This window comes from Emydura macquarii, unplaced genomic scaffold (assembly GCF_026122565.2).
Source record: "Emydura macquarii macquarii isolate MOO-44397 ecotype Brisbane River unplaced genomic scaffold, CSIRO-AGI_Emac_v2 contig_3322, whole genome shotgun sequence".
Classification (NCBI taxonomy): domain Eukaryota; kingdom Metazoa; phylum Chordata; order Testudines; family Chelidae; genus Emydura; species Emydura macquarii.
This window is the reverse complement of record NW_027133459.1, coordinates 459,329-481,435: the sequence shown is the minus strand read 5'-3', so window position 1 is coordinate 481,435 and position 22,107 is coordinate 459,329. Positions and strand designations below refer to the sequence as shown.

The 22,107-nt window shown below is 57.4% G+C and overlaps 1 protein-coding gene across 1 annotated transcript; it reads left to right on the top strand.

Moving 5' to 3' along the window:
* The first annotated feature begins 895 nt into the window (after window positions 1-895).
* On the top strand, window positions 896-21,611 carry LOC137143368 (myosin-7). The gene is made up of 39 exons (XM_067533117.1): window positions 896-1,030; window positions 1,288-1,496; window positions 1,899-2,042; window positions 2,584-2,740; window positions 3,038-3,065; window positions 3,340-3,451; window positions 3,583-3,675; window positions 4,177-4,240; window positions 4,360-4,458; window positions 5,206-5,309; window positions 5,431-5,569; window positions 5,670-5,788; window positions 6,265-6,414; window positions 6,699-6,869; window positions 7,907-8,216; window positions 8,385-8,458; window positions 8,642-8,729; window positions 9,489-9,606; window positions 9,704-9,827; window positions 10,106-10,242; window positions 10,359-10,614; window positions 10,928-11,170; window positions 11,794-11,970; window positions 12,197-12,342; window positions 12,516-12,606; window positions 13,523-13,913; window positions 14,237-14,362; window positions 14,740-14,858; window positions 14,992-15,188; window positions 15,911-16,094; window positions 16,936-17,101; window positions 17,194-17,318; window positions 18,114-18,422; window positions 18,540-18,743; window positions 19,544-19,669; window positions 19,797-20,072; window positions 20,701-20,796; window positions 21,210-21,344; window positions 21,457-21,611. The coding sequence occupies exons 2-39, from the start codon at window positions 1,296-1,298 to the stop codon at window positions 21,475-21,477; spliced, it is 5,820 nt and encodes a 1,939-aa protein (XP_067389218.1). The 5' UTR covers window positions 896-1,030; window positions 1,288-1,295; the 3' UTR covers window positions 21,478-21,611.
* The last annotated feature ends 496 nt before the right edge of the window (window positions 21,612-22,107 follow it).

The following is a 22,107-nucleotide window of genomic DNA, read 5'->3' as shown; positions in this document are numbered from 1 at the left end:
TCCCAGGTACCATCCCATAATATCCCTGCTGCTGATACAGGGACCAACCAAGATCCCTCAGCGCTCTCCTCCCAGAGTAGCCAGGTGGGATGTTACATCGTACCCTATAAACCTGGGGGGGCACGGCTGGGCTAGCGGGGGGGGGGCTGTGGGTTGGAAGTGAGGGGCACCGGCAGAGCTGGGGCTGGGGGGAGCCCAGGGATGGCCTAGGGGGCTGTCAGGTGGGATGTGGGGGGGGGGCTGGTGTAATAGGGTGTCTGTGTGTCTGTCCCTCCTCCCTTCGGACCGCCTGTCCATCCGGCTCTGGAATCCCAACCCTCCGGCCCTGGGATATTTTGGGTCCCCCCCTCCCCCGCCCCGAACCTGTTCCCATTCTTCATCGTTCCAGGACAATGACGCGAGGGTTCCAATTGTTCCATGGGGCGGGAGGGGGCGGGGGGCCGGCTGTGCCCATATCGGGCCGGGGGGAGTGGGCTATATAATGGGGCCCCCTCCTCGGCCACCCCTCCACAGCTCCCTGTTTGTGTCAGTGTGAGGTACGCGTCCCTGGGCTTGTCCCTCCCCCCGCGGCAGGGTGGGAGACCTGGTGGCATTAGGGCTCCGTGGGGGGCGAGGGGAATATGGGGGGGCCGTGAGGGGGTCGGGGATCTGGTAGGGAATGGGGGAGGGAGATGTGGGGTGGCTGTGGGTGTGGAGGCTCTGATGGGGGGGATTCCTGGGGGACGTGGGGAGAAGGGGAATGGAGGGTTATGGGGTGTCCCCAGGGGTTGGTAGGCGCTAGCAGTGTTAGGAGGCGGATGGACCTGGTTCCTGCAGGGGCACGGTGGGGTGGGGTGTCGGTGCGCTAGGAGCTGCGGGGGAAGCTCTCACGGGAAGGATGGGTGTGGGGTGGGTCCAGGCCTCTCTAGGGGGAATCCCTGGGTCCCCAGCTCGTCTCTGACCCTGCTCCCTCGATCTCACATGGCTCCAGACCCCCGGCAGCCAGCCCGCCTCGTGCTTCCCCCATAGGATCGTGAGAGGAAAAGAAAAGGTACGTTGAGACGCAGCCGTCTCTGGGGTGGGGTGCAGGGGCTGGTTATACGGGGACCCGGTGCTGAGATGCAGCCATCTCTGGGGTGGGGCGCGGGGCTGGTTATACGGGGACCTCTCCACAAGAAGTAGGAAGTGCCTCCCTCCCAGCTCCCCCTGGGGATGCCCTGGGGCGGGTTCTGCCCCCCGGTGTCGCAGGTTCGAATCCTGGCTGGGGAGGGGGCCGTGGGTCGCTCACCGCCCTGCCGCCGCCCGCAGAGCCCGCCATGCCGGACGCAGAAATGGCCGAGTTCGGGGCCGCCGCCCCCTTCCTGCGCCTGTCGGACAAGCTGCGGATCGAGTCCCAGACCCGGCCCTTCGACCTGAAGAAAGACGTCTTCGTGCCGGACGTCAAGGAGGAGTTCATCAAGGCCAAGATCATCTCCCGGGAGGGAGGCAAGGTCACCGCCGAGACGGAGGACGGCAAGGTGCGGGGACGGGGGGTGTGTGTGCCCCCAGACAGCCCCCCTGCCTGCCCCCTATCTACACACTCCCCCCACCTTGGCACCCAGCCCCCTGACAGTGTCACAGGGATGTCACTCCCCCCCAGCATCTCCTGGGGCCCCCATTCATGAAGGGGTGACTCTGCTGCCCCCCAGACAGTTCACCCAACACCCCCAAAGTGACCCTGCCTCCTCCATGGCAACCCTTCTAGCCACCCACCCTCATGAGTTCGCCTCAGGGCCCCCCAAACTCCTCTCCTGCCCCCATAAATTCCCCCTCCCTTGCCCGACTCCTCCAGCCCCCTTGCCCCCTTTGCTGTCTTTGTGTGTCGGTTCCCTGCTCCCCTGCTAACGCCGCCGGGGGGCGGGTTGGGGGTGTCCCCGCAGACGGTGACGGTGAAGGAGGATCAGATCATGCAGCAGAACCCGCCCAAGTTCGACAAGATCGAGGACATGGCCATGCTGACCTTCCTGCACGAGCCAGCCGTGCTCTACAACCTCAAGGAGCGATACGCTGCCTGGATGATCTACGTGAGTCCGGGGGGGGAGGGTGTCCCCCAACCCCCGCTGGGCTCTGCCTGCTCTCCCTTTCCCGACCTCTCCTGTGGGGCGAGGGGCAAAATAACCGGAGCTCCACACTGTGCAATCCACCCCCGCATCAGGGCTGTAGTATTTCTGGGAGCTCTGGATCCTGGGGCGGTAGAGTCATTCTCGGAGTGGGACGTTCTCGATCAGAGGGTTTAGGGGCGCTCTGGGCTGGGGACTGTGTCCATCTTCTAGCTCCGAGCTGCTCTGGAGAAGAAACTCAGCCTCTATTTTAGATCAGGGGCACGGGAGCCATTTTCAATCAGAAACTCAGTCTCGCTTCTAGCTCGGGGACGTTAGAGCAATTCTAGACCTCCCCTTCTAGGCCTGCCCTTCTAGACTGGGCTTGGGTGGCATCGTCTCTTCTTCTAGATGGGGATCACGTGGTGTCAATTTTCCCTCTCCTGGAACATGGGGGTGGGGGCATTGTCTCTATTATCCTCTGTCTCTCTCTCTCCTTCCCCCCCATCCCATTCCCTCTCTCCAGACCTACTCAGGGCTGTTCTGTGTGACGGTCAATCCCTACAAGTGGTTGCCGGTCTATAATGCAGAGGTGGTGGGCGCCTACAGGGGCAAGAAGAGAAGCGAAGCCCCACCCCACATCTTCTCCATCTCTGACAATGCCTACCAGAACATGCTGACGGGTAGGAACCTAACCGTATCCCTAACTATACCCCTAACCATAACCTTCACTATACCCCTAACATTAACTATACCCCAGCAATAACCATAGCTCCTATCCTTAACTATAGCCCTAAGCATAAGTGCTAACCTGCACACCTTTCCCACTGCATCCTTTCCCTTTCTGCCTACCGGCATATGCTGATGGGTACAGGATGTGCTCTGCGATACAGGGTGGGGGACCCAGAAGTGGGGCGTGGATGGGGCTATGTAGCTTTTATCCACCTCATGGCTCTTTCTCCTTCCCTTCTTCTTCACAGATCGGGAGAACCAGTCCATCCTCATCACGTGAGTGTCACACCCGTCCCTTCCTCTCTTGCTCCCTCCCCACTACCCCCCCCCCCACAAAATCTCTGCACCCCCAAACCCTTTAACAGCTCCCTTGAAGTTTTAACCTCCCCGCTCCGGATGCTGAAGCCCCAACCCCCTGCTCTGAAGTCCCGACTCCTGAGTCCTGCGTGGAGTCTTCATGCTCCTCCAGCTCTTGGGGTCGGTGGGACACAGGAAGGAGGCACCGTGTGTCACCCTTTCCCCTCCCCTGTTTCTCCCCCTCCCCCTGCAGCGGAGAATCCGGGGCGGGGAAGACTGTGAACACCAAGCGGGTCATCCAGTACTTCGCCGTCATCGCGGCCATCGGCGATCGCAGCAAGAAGGAGCAGGTGGACAAGAGCAAGGTAGGTCTCCCACACGCCTCACTCAGCCATCCATCTGTGCCCATATCCATCCCCTGCCCCTTGTCCGTCCGCCCATCCCCCCTGCATCAGTTCTTCCCTGTTCCCACGTCTGAATTATGTTCCCCCTGCAGGGGACCCTGGAGGATCAAATCATCCAGGCCAACCCTGCCCTGGAGGCCTTTGGCAACGCCAAGACCGTGAGGAATGATAACTCATCCCGATTTGTGAGTATCCTGTAGTTGGGGTGGAGGTTGGGAGCTGGGGGAGGGATATGTGGGGCTGTGTCTGGGCTGGGGGCTCTGGAGAAGGAAGCTGAGGGCTGTGTCTGGGGCATGGGGGGGGGTTGTGGAGGAGGTTATAGGGTGGGGACTGTGGGGAAAGAGGTGGTTGTCTGGGAGAGAGTCTGTGTGGTTGTGTGTGGGGTGAAGGTGTCTTTGCAGGAGGGATCTGTGGGGCTGTATATGGGCCTGGGGGGTCTGAAGGCAGTGTCTGGAATGGGGGAGTCTGTAGGGAAGGAGATTGTGAGGCTGTGTATGGGGTAGGGGATCTGGGGGAGAAGTCTCTGGAGCTGTCTATGAGGCTTGGGGTCTCAAGGGCTGTGTGTGTGATGGGCAGTGTGGGGAAGGAGATTGTGGGGCAGTGTGGGATGTCAGGGGAAAGGGGTCTGTGTTTGGAGTCTGTGGAGATACCCGTAGGGCACTCACCCTCCCACACTCTCTTTCTAGGGTAAATTCATCCGGATCCATTTTGGGGCGACAGGGAAGTTGGCTTCAGCTGATATTGAGACCTGTGAGTGTGATGCATGTCAATGTTCTCTGCTGCCATCCCTTGCCTCGTGCCTTTCACGTTCCTTCTCCGCCTCTCCCCCTACCATCTCTCTCACCCACTCTTTTTTCCCTTTCCCTCAGACCTCCTGGAGAAATCTCGGGTCATCTTCCAGCTCAAATCCGAGAGGAGCTATCACATCTACTACCAAATCCTGTCCAACAAGAAGCCAGAACTGCTGGGTGAGAATCTTCTTTCTGTGTTGAGTTGAGGGGTCTCCAGCTGAGTTGAGTTGAGCAACCTCAAACCTTGCTGTACTGAATGGCCTCGTGTCTACATGAGGTGGTCTAGTTGAGCGGCTTCGAAAGTCTTCATAAGTTGAGTGGGGTGTCCACAAATCTGGTTAAGGTGACAAGTCTCTCGTATCCTTGAGTAAAGTTGAGTTCCCTGGAGTCTGAATCAAGTGGAGTGACCTCTGGTGTGCTTGCGTTGTGTCCCAGCCAGTCTGGGTGAGATGATGAGCTGTAGTCTCCTTAACCTGAGTTCCCTTGAGTGTTGCAAGTAGAATGGAGTGACCTGATGTCATGTTGATTCGAAATGAGCCCAGTCTCCTCACATCTTACCATGTCTAGTGGCTGCAAGTCTCATGGAGTCGCATGGCCACCCGTCTTTTAGATTGAGCTTAGCAGCGTCAAGTCCGGCTGAGATCCCTCAAGTCCAGCAGGGCTCAATTCAGTCTCCTCAAGTCCGGTTGAGTCTGGATGAGTTGACTTACGTTGAGTTGAGTGGCTGCAAGTCTTGATGAGTTGAACGGAGTGGCCCCCGAGTCCTTGACCTTTCCTTGCTGAGCTGGTGTCAGTTGAGGGGCAGCCTTGCTCCTTCGTTGAGTTGGGTTGCGCTGGGTCAACGCCCTACTGGGAGCCAAAGCAGATGCATTGTGTGGACAAGGGTCTTGTGTCCATTGGTAACCAGCTGGCTTCCCTTTGCAGACATGATGCTGGTGACCAATAACCCGTATGACTATGCCTTCATCTCCCAAGGAGAGACAACGGTGACTTCCATTGATGATTCAGACGAGTTGATAGCCACGGATGTGAGTGTATCTTGGGAGCTGCAAGAACTCCGGGGGCAGCAGGGGACAGGAAGATGCTGGGAAGCCATTGGTGCATCTTCTTCAGTTGGAAGCATTGATGTTTCTTTCTCTCCCAACACAGAGCGCCTTTGACATCTTGGGCTTCACCCAGGAGGAGAAGAACTCCTTGTACAAGCTGACGGGTGCCATCATGCACTTTGGAAACATGAAGTTCAAGCAGAAGCAGCGTGAGGAGCAGGCCGAGCCGGACGGCACTGAAGGTGGGCGCCGGTGGTGACTGGGGCCAAGGCGGGATGGGGATACCCATGCCCAGGCCTGGGGCGGGATGGAAGGTAAACATTGTCTCCTTTGCTTTTCTAGAGGCCGACAAATCCGCCTATCTTATGGGGTTGAACTCAGCAGATCTACTGAAGGGGTTGTGCCACCCCCGGGTCAAAGTGGGGAATGAGTATGTGACCAAGGGGCAGAATGTCCAGCAGGTGAGAACCCGCTTCCTTCCTTCCTTCCACCCACCCATCTATACCTGCCTTCCTTCTCCTTCTTCGCTTTCTTTCCTCCACTCTTTCTGTGTCTTATTTTTTCTTTCAGTCTTTCTTTGTGTTTCGTTCTTCCTTTTGTTTCCTTCTCTTTCGCTTTCTTTCTTCCATGCTGTCTTTCTCTTTTCTTCCAGTGTTTCTTCTTTCTTTTATTCTTTTGCTTTCTGTGTCTCTCTTTTTCTCACTGATTTGTCTGTTTTCAATCCTTTCTTTCTTTCTTTCTTTCCTTCCATTTCACTGTTTCTCATGCTTTTCTTTCATTCTTCCTTTCACCTGAATTAAGCACGGGCGATTGGAAATGGGACTCAGGAATCCAGCCCTGAGTTGAGGGGGATCCATGCCCTGGAACCACCAGCCCTGGCATTCACCCATCCAGCTCCCAAGAGTAGGGGGTAACCAGGTCATCTGTTGTCCCCCAGGTGTCTTATTCTGTTGGAGCCCTGGCCAAGTCCGTGTACGAGAAGATGTTCAACTGGATGGTGACCAGGATTAACAACACCCTGGAGACGAAGCAACCGCGTCAGTATTTCATCGGGGTGCTGGACATTGCTGGCTTTGAGATCTTTGATGTAAGTGATCTCCGCCGGCAGGGGGCGCTGTGGGGAGCGGGGCAGGAGGCCAAGGCTGGAATACTGGCTGGGGGGCAGCTCCTGGCTACTCCAGCCCCAGCCTCTCCCAGCAGAGGGCGCGGTAGGGAGTGTGGTGCAGTTCCTCCCTTCCTCCATTAGGTGGCTCTATAGAGAAGCACAGTTACACTCTGGTATGTCTTCCCCGGATGCCTCTGTGGTCTCACCGTAGCAGGGAACGCTTTTGTTCTCACTTGTCTCTTGTTCCCCAACCTTCTCCCCCCTAGTTCAACAGCTTCGAGCAGCTCTGCATCAACTTCACCAACGAGAAGTTGCAGCAGTTCTTCAACCACCACATGTTCGTGCTGGAGCAGGAGGAGTACAAGAAGGAGGGCATTGAGTGGGAGTTCATCGACTTCGGCATGGACCTGCAGGCCTGCATAGACCTCATCGAGAAGGTACCTCCTGCTGCTGCCCCATTGCGACCCTCCGTGCCTCCATCATGACCACCCGAGTTCTGGAGCAGGATCTGCAGTAGGTTGTCCCACTCATTGCTCATATCTCCGGGACATGGGACTGGAAGAGATCTCCTGGGTCATCAGGTCCAGTCCTTGCTATCATAGGCAGCCCCTCATATCGACTCCTTCGTCAGCTTGTCCATCATCACACTAGCCCCACCCCGTTCCTACTGGAGGCTGTTCCAGAACCTCCCTCCTCTGATGGTCAGAAACCTTCTAATTTTCAGCCTCAGCTGATCCCTGGCCAATTCGCCCCATTTTGTTCTTGTGCCAACGTTGTCCTTTAGCTTCACCAGCTCTTCTCCCTTCCTGGTGTCTCCCCCACGACCTATTCGTAGAGGAGTCAGATCCCCCCTCCACCTGCGTTTGAGGCTACGTAGGCCCAGCTCTTTCATTCTCCTCCCATACGACCAGCTCTCTATTCCCCTGATCGCCCCAGCACCCCTTCGCTTGGCACCTGTCCCGGTTGGAAGCCTCCTTTCTGGAAGAGAGGTGACCAGAATTACACACCGGATTCCAGACGAGGTCTCCTCAGTGCCTTCTCCAATGGCGCTAAAACCTCTCTCCCTCTCCTGGAGAAACACCTCTCCTGATAAGTCGTAGGACGGCGCCACACAGCCGTTTTCCACAGCCACATCACATCAGTCGTAATGTCAGTTTCCAGGTCAGCACTCAGGGCATCCCGGAGGCTGAGACAGGGCCTGCAAATAGAATTCTCCTAGCCCCGAGACCGGCCTTTCTGTTCTGCAGCCCCTGCCTCATTTCACTCCATGCCATGCAACTCGTGCAGCACGCGAGGCAGGGTCTGGCAAACACCGCCCTGGTTCAGCCTCAGAGCTGGGCACTGAATGAGGCCGGGCCCTGTGGGAACATCGCACATGATCATGGAATCAAGGGGCAGAGTTAAGGGCAGAGAAGCAGCCTTAAGGGCTGCCACTCTTTGGCTGTGGTGAGTCCTGATTGTCCCTGTCCCACAGCCCATGGGCATCATGTCCATCCTGGAGGAGGAGTGCATGTTCCCCAAGGCGACGGACATGACCTTCAAGGCCAAGCTCTACGACAACCACCTGGGCAAGTCGGGAAACTTCGGGAAGCCGCGGAACATCAAAGGGAAGCCGGAGGCACACTTTGCCCTGATCCACTACGCCGGCACGGTGGACTACAACATCAATGGCTGGCTGCAGAAGAACAAGGACCCGCTCAACGAGACGGTGGTGGGGCTCTACCAGAAATCCGCCCTCAAGCTCCTCGCCCTCCTCTTCGCCAACTACGCTGGGGCCGACGCGCGTAAGACCCCTCTCCCCGACGCCCAGTCCCTCCGCTCTAACCACTAGACTCCATTCCCTTCCAGAGCCAGAGATAGACACTAGGAGTCCTGGCTCCCAGCCCTCCTTGCTCTAACCCCTAGACCCTGCTCCCTGTCTGACATGTCCGGGTCTCTCTCCCTCCTCACAGCCCACGAAGGCGGGAAATCGAAAGGAGCAAAGAAGAAGGGCTCGTCTTTCCAGACGGTGTCAGCGCTGCACAGGGTAAGGAGGGGCAGAACGGGGGGACCGACGGGGGGTCTCTGACCTCCTGGAGGATCAGCTTTGCCAGAGGAGATTCCTAACGGATGTTCTTTGTCTCTTTTTCTGTGTCTTTCTTGTTTGCTTCTCCGTGTCTCTTGTTTTCTCATTCTGTCCATCTCTCTCCCCTCCCCGGCCCCGTGCCAGGAGAACCTGAACAAGCTCATGACCAATCTGCGCTCGACTCACCCCCACTTTGTCCGCTGCATCATTCCCAACGAGACCAAGTCTCCAGGTGAGCTATGGGGATGGGGGGGGGCAGCTGATCCCGCCCCCCCCCACCTCCTGCCCAGGCCCCGCTGGGCCCCACTGCTCCCCTGGGGGGGCGGGAATTCAAATTCCAGGGCTGTTCAGGGCTGTTCAGAGGGAAAGGGTGTGGCTAAGAGAAGAGGGGTGGGGCTAAGGAATGATGATTAAATGATGAGGGGGCGGAGCCTGTGTTTCCATGATGGTACCTGTGTCTGCTGCCCTCCATCCTTCCCCAGAGGTGAGGGGACATGGCTAAAGGGAGAGGGCAGGGCTAAAAGGAGAGGGTGTGGCTAAAGGGCGAGGGTGTGGTCAGTTTTTGCATAAATTATTCCCCTGCATAAATTTGCATAAATTATCCACCATTTCTCCCTAAGGCTGAGGGGTGTGGTTAATGGAAGCGTGGGCGTGGCTTCCTGTGATAGGATGTGGTTTATAGATAGCGCCCTTCCCATTTCTGTCCCTACCTAACGGGCAGAATGGGTGTGACTAATGGGAGTGGGTGTGGCTAACGGGAGAGTGGGCGTGGCCTAACGTGCATGCATTGATCTCCACCTAGCTTAATCCCTCCCCACGGGGTGCATGGCTCAGTAGGAAGGGGCGGGGCCTTTATTTGCATGAACAAAACTCCCCATCGGTCCCCTCTGCCCCTCTCCATGCAAGGGGCATGGCTGAAAGGTAAAGGGGGGAGCCTGTGTCTGCCAGGCTCCGCCCCTTTCCATCACTAATCCCCCCTTCCCACCCCCAGGGATGATGGACAACCCTCTGGTGATGCACCAGCTGCGCTGTAACGGGGTGCTGGAGGGCATCCGCATCTGCCGGAAGGGCTTCCCCAACCGCATCCTCTACGGGGACTTCAGGCAGAGGTGAGTCTGGCCCCCCGGGGCACTGCTGCAGGGAAGCTCACAGCATCAGGGTGTGATCTCAGAAATCTGGGGTCACTAATGACCCCTTTCCCCCCAGGTACCGTATCCTGAACCCTGCGGCCATCCCCGAGGGTCAATTCATTGACAGCCGCAAGGGGGCGGAAAAGCTGCTGGGCTCCCTCGATATCGACTCCAACCAGTACAAATTCGGGCACACCAAGGTGAGGGGGAGGAGCCTAGGGGGATGGGTGGAGCCTGTGGGGTGGTGGGCAGGCAGGGTCCCAGCTAACCACACCTCCAGGAAGCAGGGACAGTGAGGCTCTGCTGGCACTAGGGGGCGCTGTGCTGATGGGAGTCCCAGCCTTGCCCCGTCTCTCAGCCTGGCGCCTAGGGGTCGTCGGGCCGTGGGGGGTCCCAGTTTGGTGCAAGGGGTCGTTGGGCCATGTGGGATCCCACAGGGACCCCTATGCTGATGTGTGTATTTCCTTGGCTGTCCCAGGTGTTCTTCAAGGCCGGGCTTCTGGGGCTGCTGGAGGAGATGCGGGACGAGCGTCTCGCCCGGATCATCACCCGCCTGCAGGCCCAGTCCCGTGGCCTCCTTTCCCGCCTTGAATTCAAGAAGATCTTGGAACGCAGGTAGGGTGGGGTGCGAAGGCATCAGAGGGGCCACGGTTGTGGCCCATTTCTGGCTCGGGCACTGCTGTGGGGGAGTTCGCAGCTCCGGCTCATGTGGCCTCCTTCTCGCCCCACAGGGACTCCTTGCTGGTCATCCAGTATAACATCCGGGCCTTTATGGGGGTGAAGAACTGGCCCTGGATGAAGCTCTACTTCAAGATCAAGCCGCTCCTGAAGAGCGCCGAGACGGAGAAGGAGATGCTGGCCATGAAGGAGGAGTTTGGGCGCCTGAAAGAGGCCCTAGAAAAGTCGGAGGCCCGGAGGAAGGAGCTGGAGGAGAAGATGGTTTCCTTGCTGCAGGAGAAGAATGATCTCCAGCTGCAAGTGCAGGCTGTGAGTGATGGTAGCGTCCCCCCCCTGGCCAGAGACCCCTCTGGCCCCATGGTCCATGAGGTTGGGTTAAGGAGAAGGCTGGATGGGTTGGGTTGGGTTGGGTTTGGATGAACGGCCTCAAGGCCGGTTGGGCCCTGAATGATGGGGATGCACCAGTTTGAATCCTCCCTGGAGCCCATGGAGGAGCTCCCACTTCTGCCCTTCAGGCTTAGAAGAAGGGATTCCCCTGTCCCAGAAGCCCACACTCCACCTACCAACTTATCACGCGCTTTCTTTCCTTCGTTCTCTCCATCTTTCTCTTCCTTCCTTTCAGGAGCAAGACAATCTTGCAGATGCCGAGGAGCGCTGCGACCAGCTGATCAAGAACAAGATCCAGCTGGAGGCCAAGGTGAAGGAGCAGACGGAGCGGCTGGAGGACGAGGAGGAGATGAATGCGGAGCTGACGGCCAAGAAGAGGAAGCTGGAGGACGAGTGCTCGGAGCTCAAGAAGGACATTGATGACCTGGAGCTGACCTTGGCCAAGGTGGAAAAGGAGAAACATGCCACGGAGAACAAGGTGAGGGCAGAGGCGTAGGAGTTTAATTTGAGATGATGGCTTCAAGGCTATTGCGGTTGAGTAGTATCAAGGCTAGTTGGGTTGAGGGAGTGGCTGCAAGGTTGATTAGATTGGCCATAGTCATTGGGCTGCATTGGGCTGTGTGAGGGACCGCAATGTTGGACTGGGTTGCGTGTCCTCAAGACTGATTGGGTTGGGTAGGATTTCATGACCTAAAGGATGCTTGGGTTGAGTGTTCTCAAGACAGGTAGGGTTGGATTGAGTGGCCGAAGGGATGGTTGGGTTGGGTTGGGTTGGGTTGAGTGTCATCAAGAATATTTGGTTTGGTTGAGGTCCCGAAGAGATGGTTGGGTTGGGTTGAGTGTTCTCAAAACGGGTAGGGTTGCTTGAGGGGCCAGAGGGATGGTTGGATTGGGTTGAGTGTCATCAAGGATGGGTGAGTTGATTGAGGGGCTGGAGGGATGGTTGGGTTGGGTTGGTTGAGTGGATTCCAGGATTGCTGTTTTGAGTTGAGTGGCCTCAATCCTCCACCTTGCCATGAAGCCACCAATCTCCAAGGCCACACTGAGCCTTGCCCATTGGGCCCCCCGTTATCTAAACCCACGTGATTTATCTTCCCGCAGGTGAAGAACCTGACAGAAGAGATGGCCGGGCTGGATGAGATAATAGCCAAGCTGACCAAGGAGAAGAAGGCCCTGCAGGAGGCCCATCAGCAAGCGCTGGACGACCTGCAGGCCGAGGAGGACAAGGTCAACACTTTGACCAAAGCCAAGGTCAAGCTGGAGCAGCAGGTGGACGATGTAAGTACCAGCAGCCTCGGGATGGGGCCAAGGAACTAGATGGCATTGCTGATGGGTTATTACTTCCTCACCATATGGTGTCTCCTTAGACTCTGGGGAAACTTGCGTCTGCAGGGGTTATCTCTGAGGGGTCCTGAAGAGGGATCATAGAGCAGGCTGCCTCCAGTGAAGGGCAATCTCATCACTGTGGGATCATGGGTTCCTTCTCTCTCTCTCTCTCTCTCAGTTGGAGGGCTCCCTGGAGCAGGAGAAGAAGATCCGCATGGACCTGGAACGGGCCAAGAGGAAGTTGGAGGGGGATTTAAAACTGGCCCAGGAGAGCATCATGGACCTGGAGAATGACAAGCAGCAGATGGAGGAGAAGCTGAAAAAGTAGGGGCCTTGTGTCGCCGCCCAACCCTACCTTCCTGACCTAGACCCCGCACTCCTCCCAGAGCTGGGGATAGAACCCAGGAGTCCTGGCTCCCAGCCCCGCCCTGCTCTAACCACTAGATCCCACTCCCCTCCCAGAGCTGGGGAGAGAACTTATTTTCTGTCTCCCTCAGGAAAGATTTTGAGCTCAACGCGCTGAATGCCCGGATCGAGGATGAGCAACTGATCGCTGCCCAGCTCCAGAAAAAGCTCAAAGAGCTACAGGTGAGACGGGGTGGCTTGCACATCCCCAGCGGTGGGATACAGAAATACTCCTCACCTGGTTGATCTGGTTGCAGGATGATCTCTGTACTCATCTCCTCTCCAGACTTCACCCTTTCTGGTCTCCACGATCCCGCGCCCACATTCTCCCTGGTCTAGAATTTGGCAGGAGGGGCTCTCTTTCATCACAGATCTAGAACCACGGCAGACATTGAGGGTCCCCTCTTTTGTGTCTCAGGAAAATTTTCTTCCCCTCTGCTGTAGAACAGCATGCTCTAGAAAGACACCCCCCCCCAAAAAAAGAGAGAAGGTCTCATTTCGATCAGAGCCTGTGTCCCTTTCCTTCTAGAACTGAGACCACTTTCACCCCAATCTAGAACACCCACGTGTTTTCCTTAGAGCTGTGGGATCTAGATCTGCTTGCAGAACTTTTTCTCTTCAGTGAGGAGCGAACATCTCTGCGCTTTTGTTTCCAGAACCTGTTGTATCCCTTTCCTGCTCTAGAAACAGCCCTTATGCTGTTTTTGACATAGGGCGTTCTAGAACTGGCTGCGGCCATTTACTTGCAGACCCCCCTCCCCCCAAGCAGTCTTTCCCTAACCTAGAACAGCTCCATTCTGCCCTGGAAGTTGCGTGCTCTATGTCCTGTTAAGGCCCTCGACTTCTGGACCCCAACACATTCTTTCCCGTGATCTAGAATTTCTACATGCCGCCTGTGGAGCTGGAGGTGTGAGAGCCAGCCAATGCCCTCTGTGCCTAGAACCCAAGCTTTTCTGTCACATCTAGCACATGTGATGTTCTAGATTCGGCTGAGGACGTTTGCTCCTCTGCCCTCCCCCCCCCCCCGCGTCCCTGCCTGCTGTAGAACGTGGGGCGTTCTAGGCGCGTCTAAGGCCGGGGGGTCTCTCCCCGGCTGCAGGCCCGCATCGAGGAGCTGGAGGAGGAGCTGGAGGCCGAGCGCACGGCCCGGGCCAAGGTGGAGAAGCTGCGCTCGGACCTGTCGCGGGAGCTGGAGGAGATCAGCGAGCGGCTGGAGGAGGCGGGCGGGGCCACCTCGGTGCAGATCGAGCTGAACAAGAAGCGGGAGGCGGAGTTCCAGAAGATGCGGCGGGACCTGGAGGAGGCCACGCTGCAGCACGAGGCCACGGCCGCCACCCTGCGCAAGAAGCACGCCGACTCGGCGGCCGAGCTGGGCGAGCAGATCGACAACCTGCAGCGGGTCAAGCAGAAGCTGGAGAAGGAGAAGAGCGAGCTCAAACTGGAGCTGGACGACGTCAGCTCCAACATGGAGCAGCTGCTCAAAGCCAAGGTGCCCGGGGGGGCAGGCCCAAAGGGGGGGTGGGGCCATAGGTGGTGGGAGGAGCTAAGGATGCAGAGGTGGAGCCATAGTGGGGGAGGAGCCTCAGTGGGGGAGGAGCCACTTGCTCCAACTTTGAACAGGTGCTCAAAGCCATGGGCCCGGCCAAGGCGGAGCCAAAGCTAGTGGGCGGGACTAATACAGCAGTGGGAGGGGCCTCTTGTTCTTCCATCCTGTTTCTTCGGGGTCTCTGTTCCTTTCACTCCTTCATTCTCCCATTCGCCTTCTCCCTTCTCCTCACCGCCCCCTTGTCCCCCCCCACCCCATGCCTCCCGGCCAACCTGGAGAAGCTGTGCCGGACGGTGGAGGATCAGATGAACGAGCACAGGACGAAGTCGGAAGAGGCGCAGCGCCTGGTGAATGACCTCACCACCCAGCGCGCCAAGTTCCAGGCCGAGAACGGTGAGTGGGGCCCCCCCCTTGCCTCCCACCCGGCCCTGGGACCCCCCTTCCCCGCCCCCTGCACCCCCTGGGATCCACCTCCCCCCCTTACACCCCCGAGCATCCCCAGACGTCCCTTGCTGTGCCCCTTTGGGGTGCGCCCTCTGAGAGCTTCCTTCTCACCCACAGCACCCCCCGTGAACCCCTTACCCCATAAACCTCCTCCCCGCCCTCTGCCCCTCCCTGGGGGACCCCCCAAGAGCTCCCTCCCACCCCCCAGCATCCCGTATGGGGCATCCTCCCTCTGGGAGCCCCCTCACGCCCCCCTCCCGTACCTTAGGGCAGGGAGGCCCCACGGAGGACAATTCCTTATTCTGCCCCATCTGCCCTGCGCCCAGGCGAGCTCTCCCGGCAGCTGGATGAGAAGGATGCGCTGATCAACCAGCTGACACGGGGGAAGCTGACGTACACCCAACAGCTGGAAGATCTGAAGAGGCAGCTGGAGGAAGAAGCCAAGGCAAGGGGGCAGCGGGTCGGGAGTGAGGGGCACCGGCAGGGGTGGGGGTGGGGGGAGCCCCGGGCTGGGCTAGCAGGGGGGCTGTGGGTTGGGAGTGAGGGGCACCAGCAGAGCTCTCTGTCTCCCCCCCCAGGCAAAGAACGCCCTGGCCCACGCGCTGCAGTCGGCCCGGCATGACTGTGACCTGCTGCGGGAGCAGTACGAGGAGGAGACGGAGGCCAAGGCCGAGCTGCAGCGCTCGCTCTCCAAGGCCAACTCCGAGGTGGCGCAGTGGAGGACCAAGTACGAGACGGACGCCATCCAGAGGACGGAGGAGCTCGAGGAGGCCAAGTGAGAGCCGGGCAGCTTCCCCTCCCTGCCGTCTCCCTCCCTCCCTTCCCCCCCGGCCTGGGGCCTTGCCTAGAGTGGTCTAGAACCATGTAGAACACAAGGCTCCCAGGCACCAGGTCAGTGTTTTGATCCTTTCCTGCTGCAGACTTGTCTAGAGTGGTCTAGAACCTTTTCGTTCCTCCGGTCTTCCAGTCCTCTTCGCTTTCCTCCTCTCCTCCAGTCCCTCCTTTTTTCTTTCTCTTCCTTTGTTCTTTCATCTTCTGGTGCATTCTCTTGTTTTTTCCTTCCCTTCCCTTTCCTCCTCTCTCATGCCTGGTTCCTGGATCCCCCTGTCTGTCCTATTTCCTTCCATCTTGCCCCAGAGCGCAGGAGTGTGTGTGCCTCTCTTTCCATCCCCCACCATGGACCAGAAACTCTTCTTGTCTTGGGTGATCTAGAACATAAGGTTCCCATACGTCAGGCCAGTGTCTTGGTCATTTACAGCTGGGAAATGGCCTAGAATGGTCTCGCGCAGTCTAGTACATAAGGATCCCATGTGTCTCAGTAATTTTCTGTGGGGAACTTATCTAGAATGGTCTAGAGCACAGGGTTCCCAGGCGTTAGGCCAGTGTCTCAGGCATTTTCTGCTGGGAACCCCCGTAACTCTACGGCCCAGGGGGTTGAGGGAGGGGCCAGGTCCCTCCGTGGTGCCTGACGGTGTCTGTTGCTCCGCCGGGGGACAGGAAGAAGCTGGCGCAGCGGCTGCAGGAGGCCGAGGAGGCCGTGGAGGCCGTGAATGCCAAGTGCTCGTCGCTGGAGAAGACCAAGCACCGGCTGCAGAACGAGATCGAGGACTTGATGGTGGACGTGGAGCGGTCGAACGCTGCCGCAGCCGCTCTGGACAAGAAGCAGAGGAACTTCGACAAGGTGGGGCTGGGCAGGGGGCAGAGAGAGAGAGAGAGAGAGAGAGCAAAGACAGAACTGGAGCCAAAGGAAGAGAGAATAAAACAGAGATAAAGAAATCAAGCATGAATGAAATAGAGTGGAAGGAAACAGAGCAAATTAGGAATGAAATAGAGCCAAGGAAAGAAAGAAGCAAAACCAAATATGAATGGAATACAGCAAACAAAAAACATGGAAAGAAAATAAAAAAGAACGACAGAGATGGAGCAAAAGAAGGAAATGGAGCCAGAGGACAAAAGAGAGAATCATTGAATAAAAATCCCGACAGAGCCAAGAGGGACAGAAACGGAGCTAGAAAGCCAAAGAATTAAATTAATGAAATAGAGCTCCAAAAAATTTCGGAGCTGGGGTGACCGGACCATCCGTCTTCTCTCAGAGCGAGAGACGGAATGCGATCACGGTCTACAAGGATCTACCTAGGCAAGAGTTTTCGGGTAGGCACCTCTAGAACCTCGACGCCGAAAGAAAAACGAGACCCGGAGCTGGACTCTGAGGCACGACACATGGAGACTAGAAATAAGGCACAAATTTGTACCGGGCAGAGGAATTCACTCTTAGAACAGGCAGGCTGGGCTTTCTCCCTCACTTGGCGTCTTTAAATCAAGACATGAAGACACGGTCTAGCTCAACTATCAGATATGGGCTGGATACGTGGGCGACTGGGTTTTGAAACTGTGGAAAGGGAAAGAGACAGAGGAAAGGGACAGAAGTCAGGAGGGCAAAGCTGGAGGGAGGGAGAAAGTAGCCGAAGAGGGGCCGAGAGGGTTCGTCTATCGAGGTGACTCTCCCTGGCCCCCCTCCCCAGATCCTGTCCGAGTGGAAGCAGAAGTTCGAGGAGTCGCAGACGGAGCTGGAGTCCTCGCAGAAGGAGGCCCGGTCGCTCAGCACCGAGCTCTTCAAGTTGAAGAACGCCTACGAGGAGTCGCTGGAGCATCTGGAGACCTTCAAGAGGGAGAACAAGAACCTGCAGGGTGAGAGCCCCCCGCCCCGCCCGTGCCCCCCGCCCGTGCCCCACTCCCTGCACCCTCCGGCCCCGCTCAGCGCCGTCTCTCTCCCCCCGCAGAGGAGATCTCGGACCTGACGGAGCAGCTGGGAACCAGCGGCAAAACCATTCACGAGCTGGAGAAGGTGCGGAAGCAGCTGGAGGCGGAGAAGATGGAGCTGCAGGCGGCGCTGGAGGAGGCTGAGGTGAGGGGCGCGGCTGGGCACCCCCCGGCGCCAGCTGGGTCAGTCTGTCTGTCTCTTCTGCTTTCCCTCTTCCTTTAATGTATTTATTCATCCCGTCCGTCCGTCCTTCTCCCCCTCTTTCTGTCTGTCCTTTCTTCTTTTGTCATTCTTTCTTTCACTCATTTCCCTGCGTTTCTCTTTATTCCTTCTTTCTCTCTTTTCTTTTTCACTCATTTCTGAGTTCATTTTTCCTCTCTCTGTCTTTCCAACCCCTTCCCCTTTCTTTCCTTTTCATCCACTCTTCTCTTCACTCACTCTGTCCTTCCATCTGAGTCCCTTCTCATTCCTCCTTGAATAGCTTTATTCTTTCTTTCTTTCTTTCTCTATCCCTCCATCTTTTTTTCTTTTTCTTTCTTTCTTTCTCTTTTCTAACTTCATCTTCTCTCTCTCTCTATCCCTCCATCTTTCTTTCTTTTTCTTTTTTCTTTCTTTGTTTCTCTCCATCGCTTTTCTTTCTTTCTTTTCTGCGTTCTTCCCTTCTTCACCTCTGTATCGCTCTTTTCTTCTTTCACTTCTACGTTTTTCTTTCTTTCTCTCTTTAAAAAAAACCAGCAAGAGTCCTGTAGCACTTTAAAGACTAACAAATTTCTGCCGGCATAAAAAGCACTTTAAGGACTACAGGACCCTCGTTGTTTTTGCTGTGTACAGACTAACGCGGCTACCCCCTCTGGAAAATTTAATTCTTTCTTTCTCTTTCCTTCCTTCTTTTCCTTATGTATTGTCTCTCTCTCATTCATCCTCCCCTGTCTCCCCAAGGCCTCCCTGGAGCACGAGGAAGGAAAGATCCTGCGGGCCCAGCTGGAGTTCAACCAGATCAAGGCGGATTTCGAGCGGAAGCTGGCGGAGAAGGACGAGGAGATGGAGCAGGCGAAGCGCAACCACCTGCGGGTGGTGGATTCGCTGCAGACCTCGCTGGATGCCGAGACCCGCAGCCGCAATGAGGCCCTGAGGGTCAAGAAGAAGATGGAGGGCGACCTCAACGAGATGGAGATCCAGCTGAGCCACGCCAACCGCATGGCGGCCGAGGCCCAGAAGCAAGTCAAGATGCTGCAGGGGTTGCTCAAGGTACATCCAATGGGGTGCTATGCCATGAAGGATCCTCCATTCCTCATCCCGAACCTGGCCCTAGGAGGCACCGCACCCCCATCTTCCCACTCATGGCCTCCTCTCCTCCCACCGCAGGACACCCAGATCCAGCTGGACGATGTGGTCCGGGCCAATGAGGACCTGAAGGAGAACATCGCCATCGTGGAGCGGCGGAACAACCTGTTGACGGCCGAGCTGGAGGAGCTGCGGGCCGTGGTGGAGCAGACGGAGCGCGCCCGGAAACTGGCCGAGCAGGAGCTGATAGAAGCCAGCGAGAGAGTCCAGCTGCTCCACACCCAGGTGGGAGAGATGGGGGACCCCCCGGGCACCTTTCCCCAACACACAGTGCGGGACCCCTGCAGAGAACCCAACCCTAGTAGAGATTCCAGTCGCTGACCCATGTGGGCTTCCTTGTCCATTCACGAGCCTAGAACAGTGACACTGCCCTGTGGGGTCTGGAGAGTGACCTAGAACATGATCGCGGTCCTACTAACAATCTAAACTCCTGGTATGGCCACACTGGGTCTGGCTTGCAATCTAGAACCGGGACAGCACATTCGTTGCTCTAGGAGGTGGTTTAGAGAATCACTGCAGCGATTTCTGTGTCTGGACAACCATTGGGAATGTGATTGCCCCATGATTTGTTGCCAGTCATAGTCTATAATATCCTGTTGGGTTTGGATAACAACCTCGCAGCGGATCACAACTCCATTGGTTGTGGGTGACGCTCCAGAACGTGGCTAGAGCTCAGCACATTCCGGATAGTCATCTAGAACATGGCCGTCACCCAGTTCATTTTGAAGAGTCATCTAGAACCCGAGTGTCAACAACCTCCCTCTGGTTCCATTTAATACAAGATCAAGGGGCTAGAACATTTTAGGGAGTGGCAAAGTTCCCAGAGAGGCAAAACTAGAACAGACCCACTAGGTCTAGTGTGGGGTTCTACTCTAGCAAGATGGATGCTCCTAGATCATGCTAGCATGGCTCTAGCCCCCCAGGGGAGGAGTGCAGATGGCCCTGACCCTGAGCTGTTGGGCAGCCATGTCTAGATCTGATGGAACAATGCTGTCTCTGTGCTTCTCTCCCACCCCCCACTCTAGAACACCAGCCTGATCAACCAGAAGAAGAAGATGGAGGCGGATCTGTCCCAGCTGCAGACGGAGGTGGAGGAGGCCATCCAGGAGTGCAGGAACGCCGAGGAGAAGGCCAAGAAAGCCATCACTGACGTAAGCGCAGGGAAATGGGATGGGGGGGGGCCTTTCCCCTCAATGGGGCGCCAGCTTCAATCCAGCCCCAGGACGCAGGGGACTGGCTGGCCCAGGGGGCAGGAATGACCCTTCTCTCTGGCCGCAGGCGGCCATGATGGCAGAGGAGCTGAAGAAGGAGCAGGACACCAGCGCCCACCTGGAGCGGATGAAGAAGAACATGGAGCAAACCATCAAGGACCTGCAGCTGCGGCTGGATGAGGCGGAGCAGCTGGCCCTCAAGGGGGGCAAGAAGCAGCTGCAGAAGCTGGAGGCGCGGGTCCGGGAGCTCGAGAACGAGCTGGAGTCGGAGCAGAAGCGCAACGCGGAGAGCATCAAGGGCCTGCGCAAATCGGAGCGGCGCATCAAGGAGCTCACCTACCAGGTAGCCAGCGGGAGAGGGTGGGGCTGGAAGCAGCCCAAACACAAGTTGTGTGGTCCAGAATATGAGTTGCCTGCCCTAGAACACAAGTAGCCTGTCCCAGACATGGTACACGTGCTCTGGAACGTAAGACACTCGCCCTAAGGCATCCAGAACATCGTCCTAGTTATTCTGAATCGCAAATACCTTGCTCCTGGGAGGCACATCTTAATCAAGAAAAAGGCCTGGCTTCGGGCCGTCCCACACTAGAACGTGAGCATCACCCTCTAGACAAATTCTGCAACACATGTTGGTTTGGTCTAGAACATCTCTGCCCATTGTAGATCTAGATTATCAAGTCCTGTTCCAGAAGCCTCTGTGCCAGAAGGCGTATCCACTTGAGAATATGGCACACATGGCACAGAACATTTCCTGATCTAGAACGTCAGATATGCCAGACTACGTGCTCTAGACTCAAACCTGGAAGAGGGAACGAGTTTGGTTTTCATGCTAGAACATGGTAGACATAGACTCATGGTCATGGAAGGAGGGCAGGAATGAATCCAGACCCCCCCCATGGGTTCTAGAGTGGCTGGGTTCCAGAGGCACTTGCCAAATCCAGATTTTGTCCCTTCCCCTGCCATCTCTCCAGACTGAGGAGGACAGGAAGAATCTGATCCGTCTCCAGGACCTGGTGGACAAGCTCCAGCTGAAGGTCAAAGCCTACAAGAGGCAGGCCGAGGAGGCGGTGAGTGTCCCAAAGTTCTAGATCCTCCCCATGATGCGTTCTGGAGCCCAGACCCCCCCCCCCCACCGCTCCTGGGCCCAGAGACCAAAGGGAGGGGCCGGTGGGCACTTGAGTGGGTGAGAGATGGAGAGTGGATGGGAAGGTTGAATGAGTGAACGGAAGAAAGGATGGATAGATTGAACCACTCAGGCCCTCGCCAACCCTTCCCCGAGCCCTTCTCAGTTGGAAATCCAGTGGCGGGTAGTTCCAGAGGTGCACCCGCTTTGTTCTCTCTGTCCCCAGTGGGACAGGTGTCCCCTGCCTTGGGGCAGGTAGCTGGGTCAGTGCAGGGGCCGGGTTGTGCGGACCCAGCTGCAGGCAGTTCCGCGGGGTAACACTCTGGTTTCTTTTTCCCTCCCTTCGCCCCCCGGCAGGAGGAACAAGCCAACACCAACCTGGCCAAGTTCCGCAAGGTGCAGCACGAGCTGGACGAGGCGGAGGAGCGGGCCGACATCGCCGAGTCCCAGGTCAACAAGCTGCGGGCCAAGAGCCGCGATATCGGAGCCAAGGTGAGCCATGGAGGGGCTGCCCCCCCTCTCCTCCAGTCCCACCCCTCTCCATCTCTCTTCCCCCCCCACGTCTTCTCCCTCCCACTGACTCTCTCTCTCTCTCCTTTCACAGAAGGGGCTGAATGAGGAATAACTCCCGTGAACCCCCCTACACCCCGCCAGGCCTCCCCGCCTGCGACTGACAGACCCCGCCCCTTCTGCTCTCTGTACATCAGCCCCCATCCCCTGACTGTAGAATAAACTGCATTGTACAGCACCGTGCGTGCTCCACCCGACTTCCATTACCCACTTCCCCCCGGTACGGTGTCCCCTGCTGAGCCCCGCTCCCTGCCCCACCCCCAGGGCCACACACGGGTGTCCTCTCGAGGAGTCGAGCAGAGATTCGCTGCCCCCTGGCGGCCAGGACCTGGGACCCAGGTGTCCGAAAAGGCGCCCAGCAGCCCCCCGGGGGAACGCAAGGCCTGGGAATGGGAAGGGGCGTCTCTGTCTCCCCTTCCCCGTCGCGTGGCGGCCGTCAGGGGCTTCGGCGGTAGATCTGGGGCTGGGGTGCAAACACCCAAGGAAAAGCCATGGGACCGGTTTCACATAATTGTCATGGCTGGGGGGTGGCACTGAACCAGCTGTCAGCCCCACGCGTGAATAGCCACAGCTGGCGGAGGGCACAGGGTGGGGCCGACACTCCCACAAACGGCAAGCCTCGGGCAGGGGTGGAATTTGCTCCCCCATGCATGGCCCCGGGGGGGGCTGACTGGAACTGCCCCCC

What these genes read in the sequence shown, in the direction of transcription:
- LOC137143368 (XM_067533117.1), top strand. Translation starts at nt 1,296, where the DNA reads ATGCCGGACGCAGAAATGGCCGAGTTCGGGGCCGCCGCCCCCTTCCTG. An exon ending in TCCAGCTGCAAGTGCAGGCT is followed by an intron (nt 10,615 to 10,927) that starts GTGAGTGATGGT and finishes CCTTCCTTTCAG; the next exon opens with GAGCAAGACAATCTTGCAGA. An exon ending in TCCAGCTGCTCCACACCCAG is followed by an intron (nt 18,744 to 19,543) that starts GTGGGAGAGATG and finishes CCCCCACTCTAG; the next exon opens with AACACCAGCCTGATCAACCA.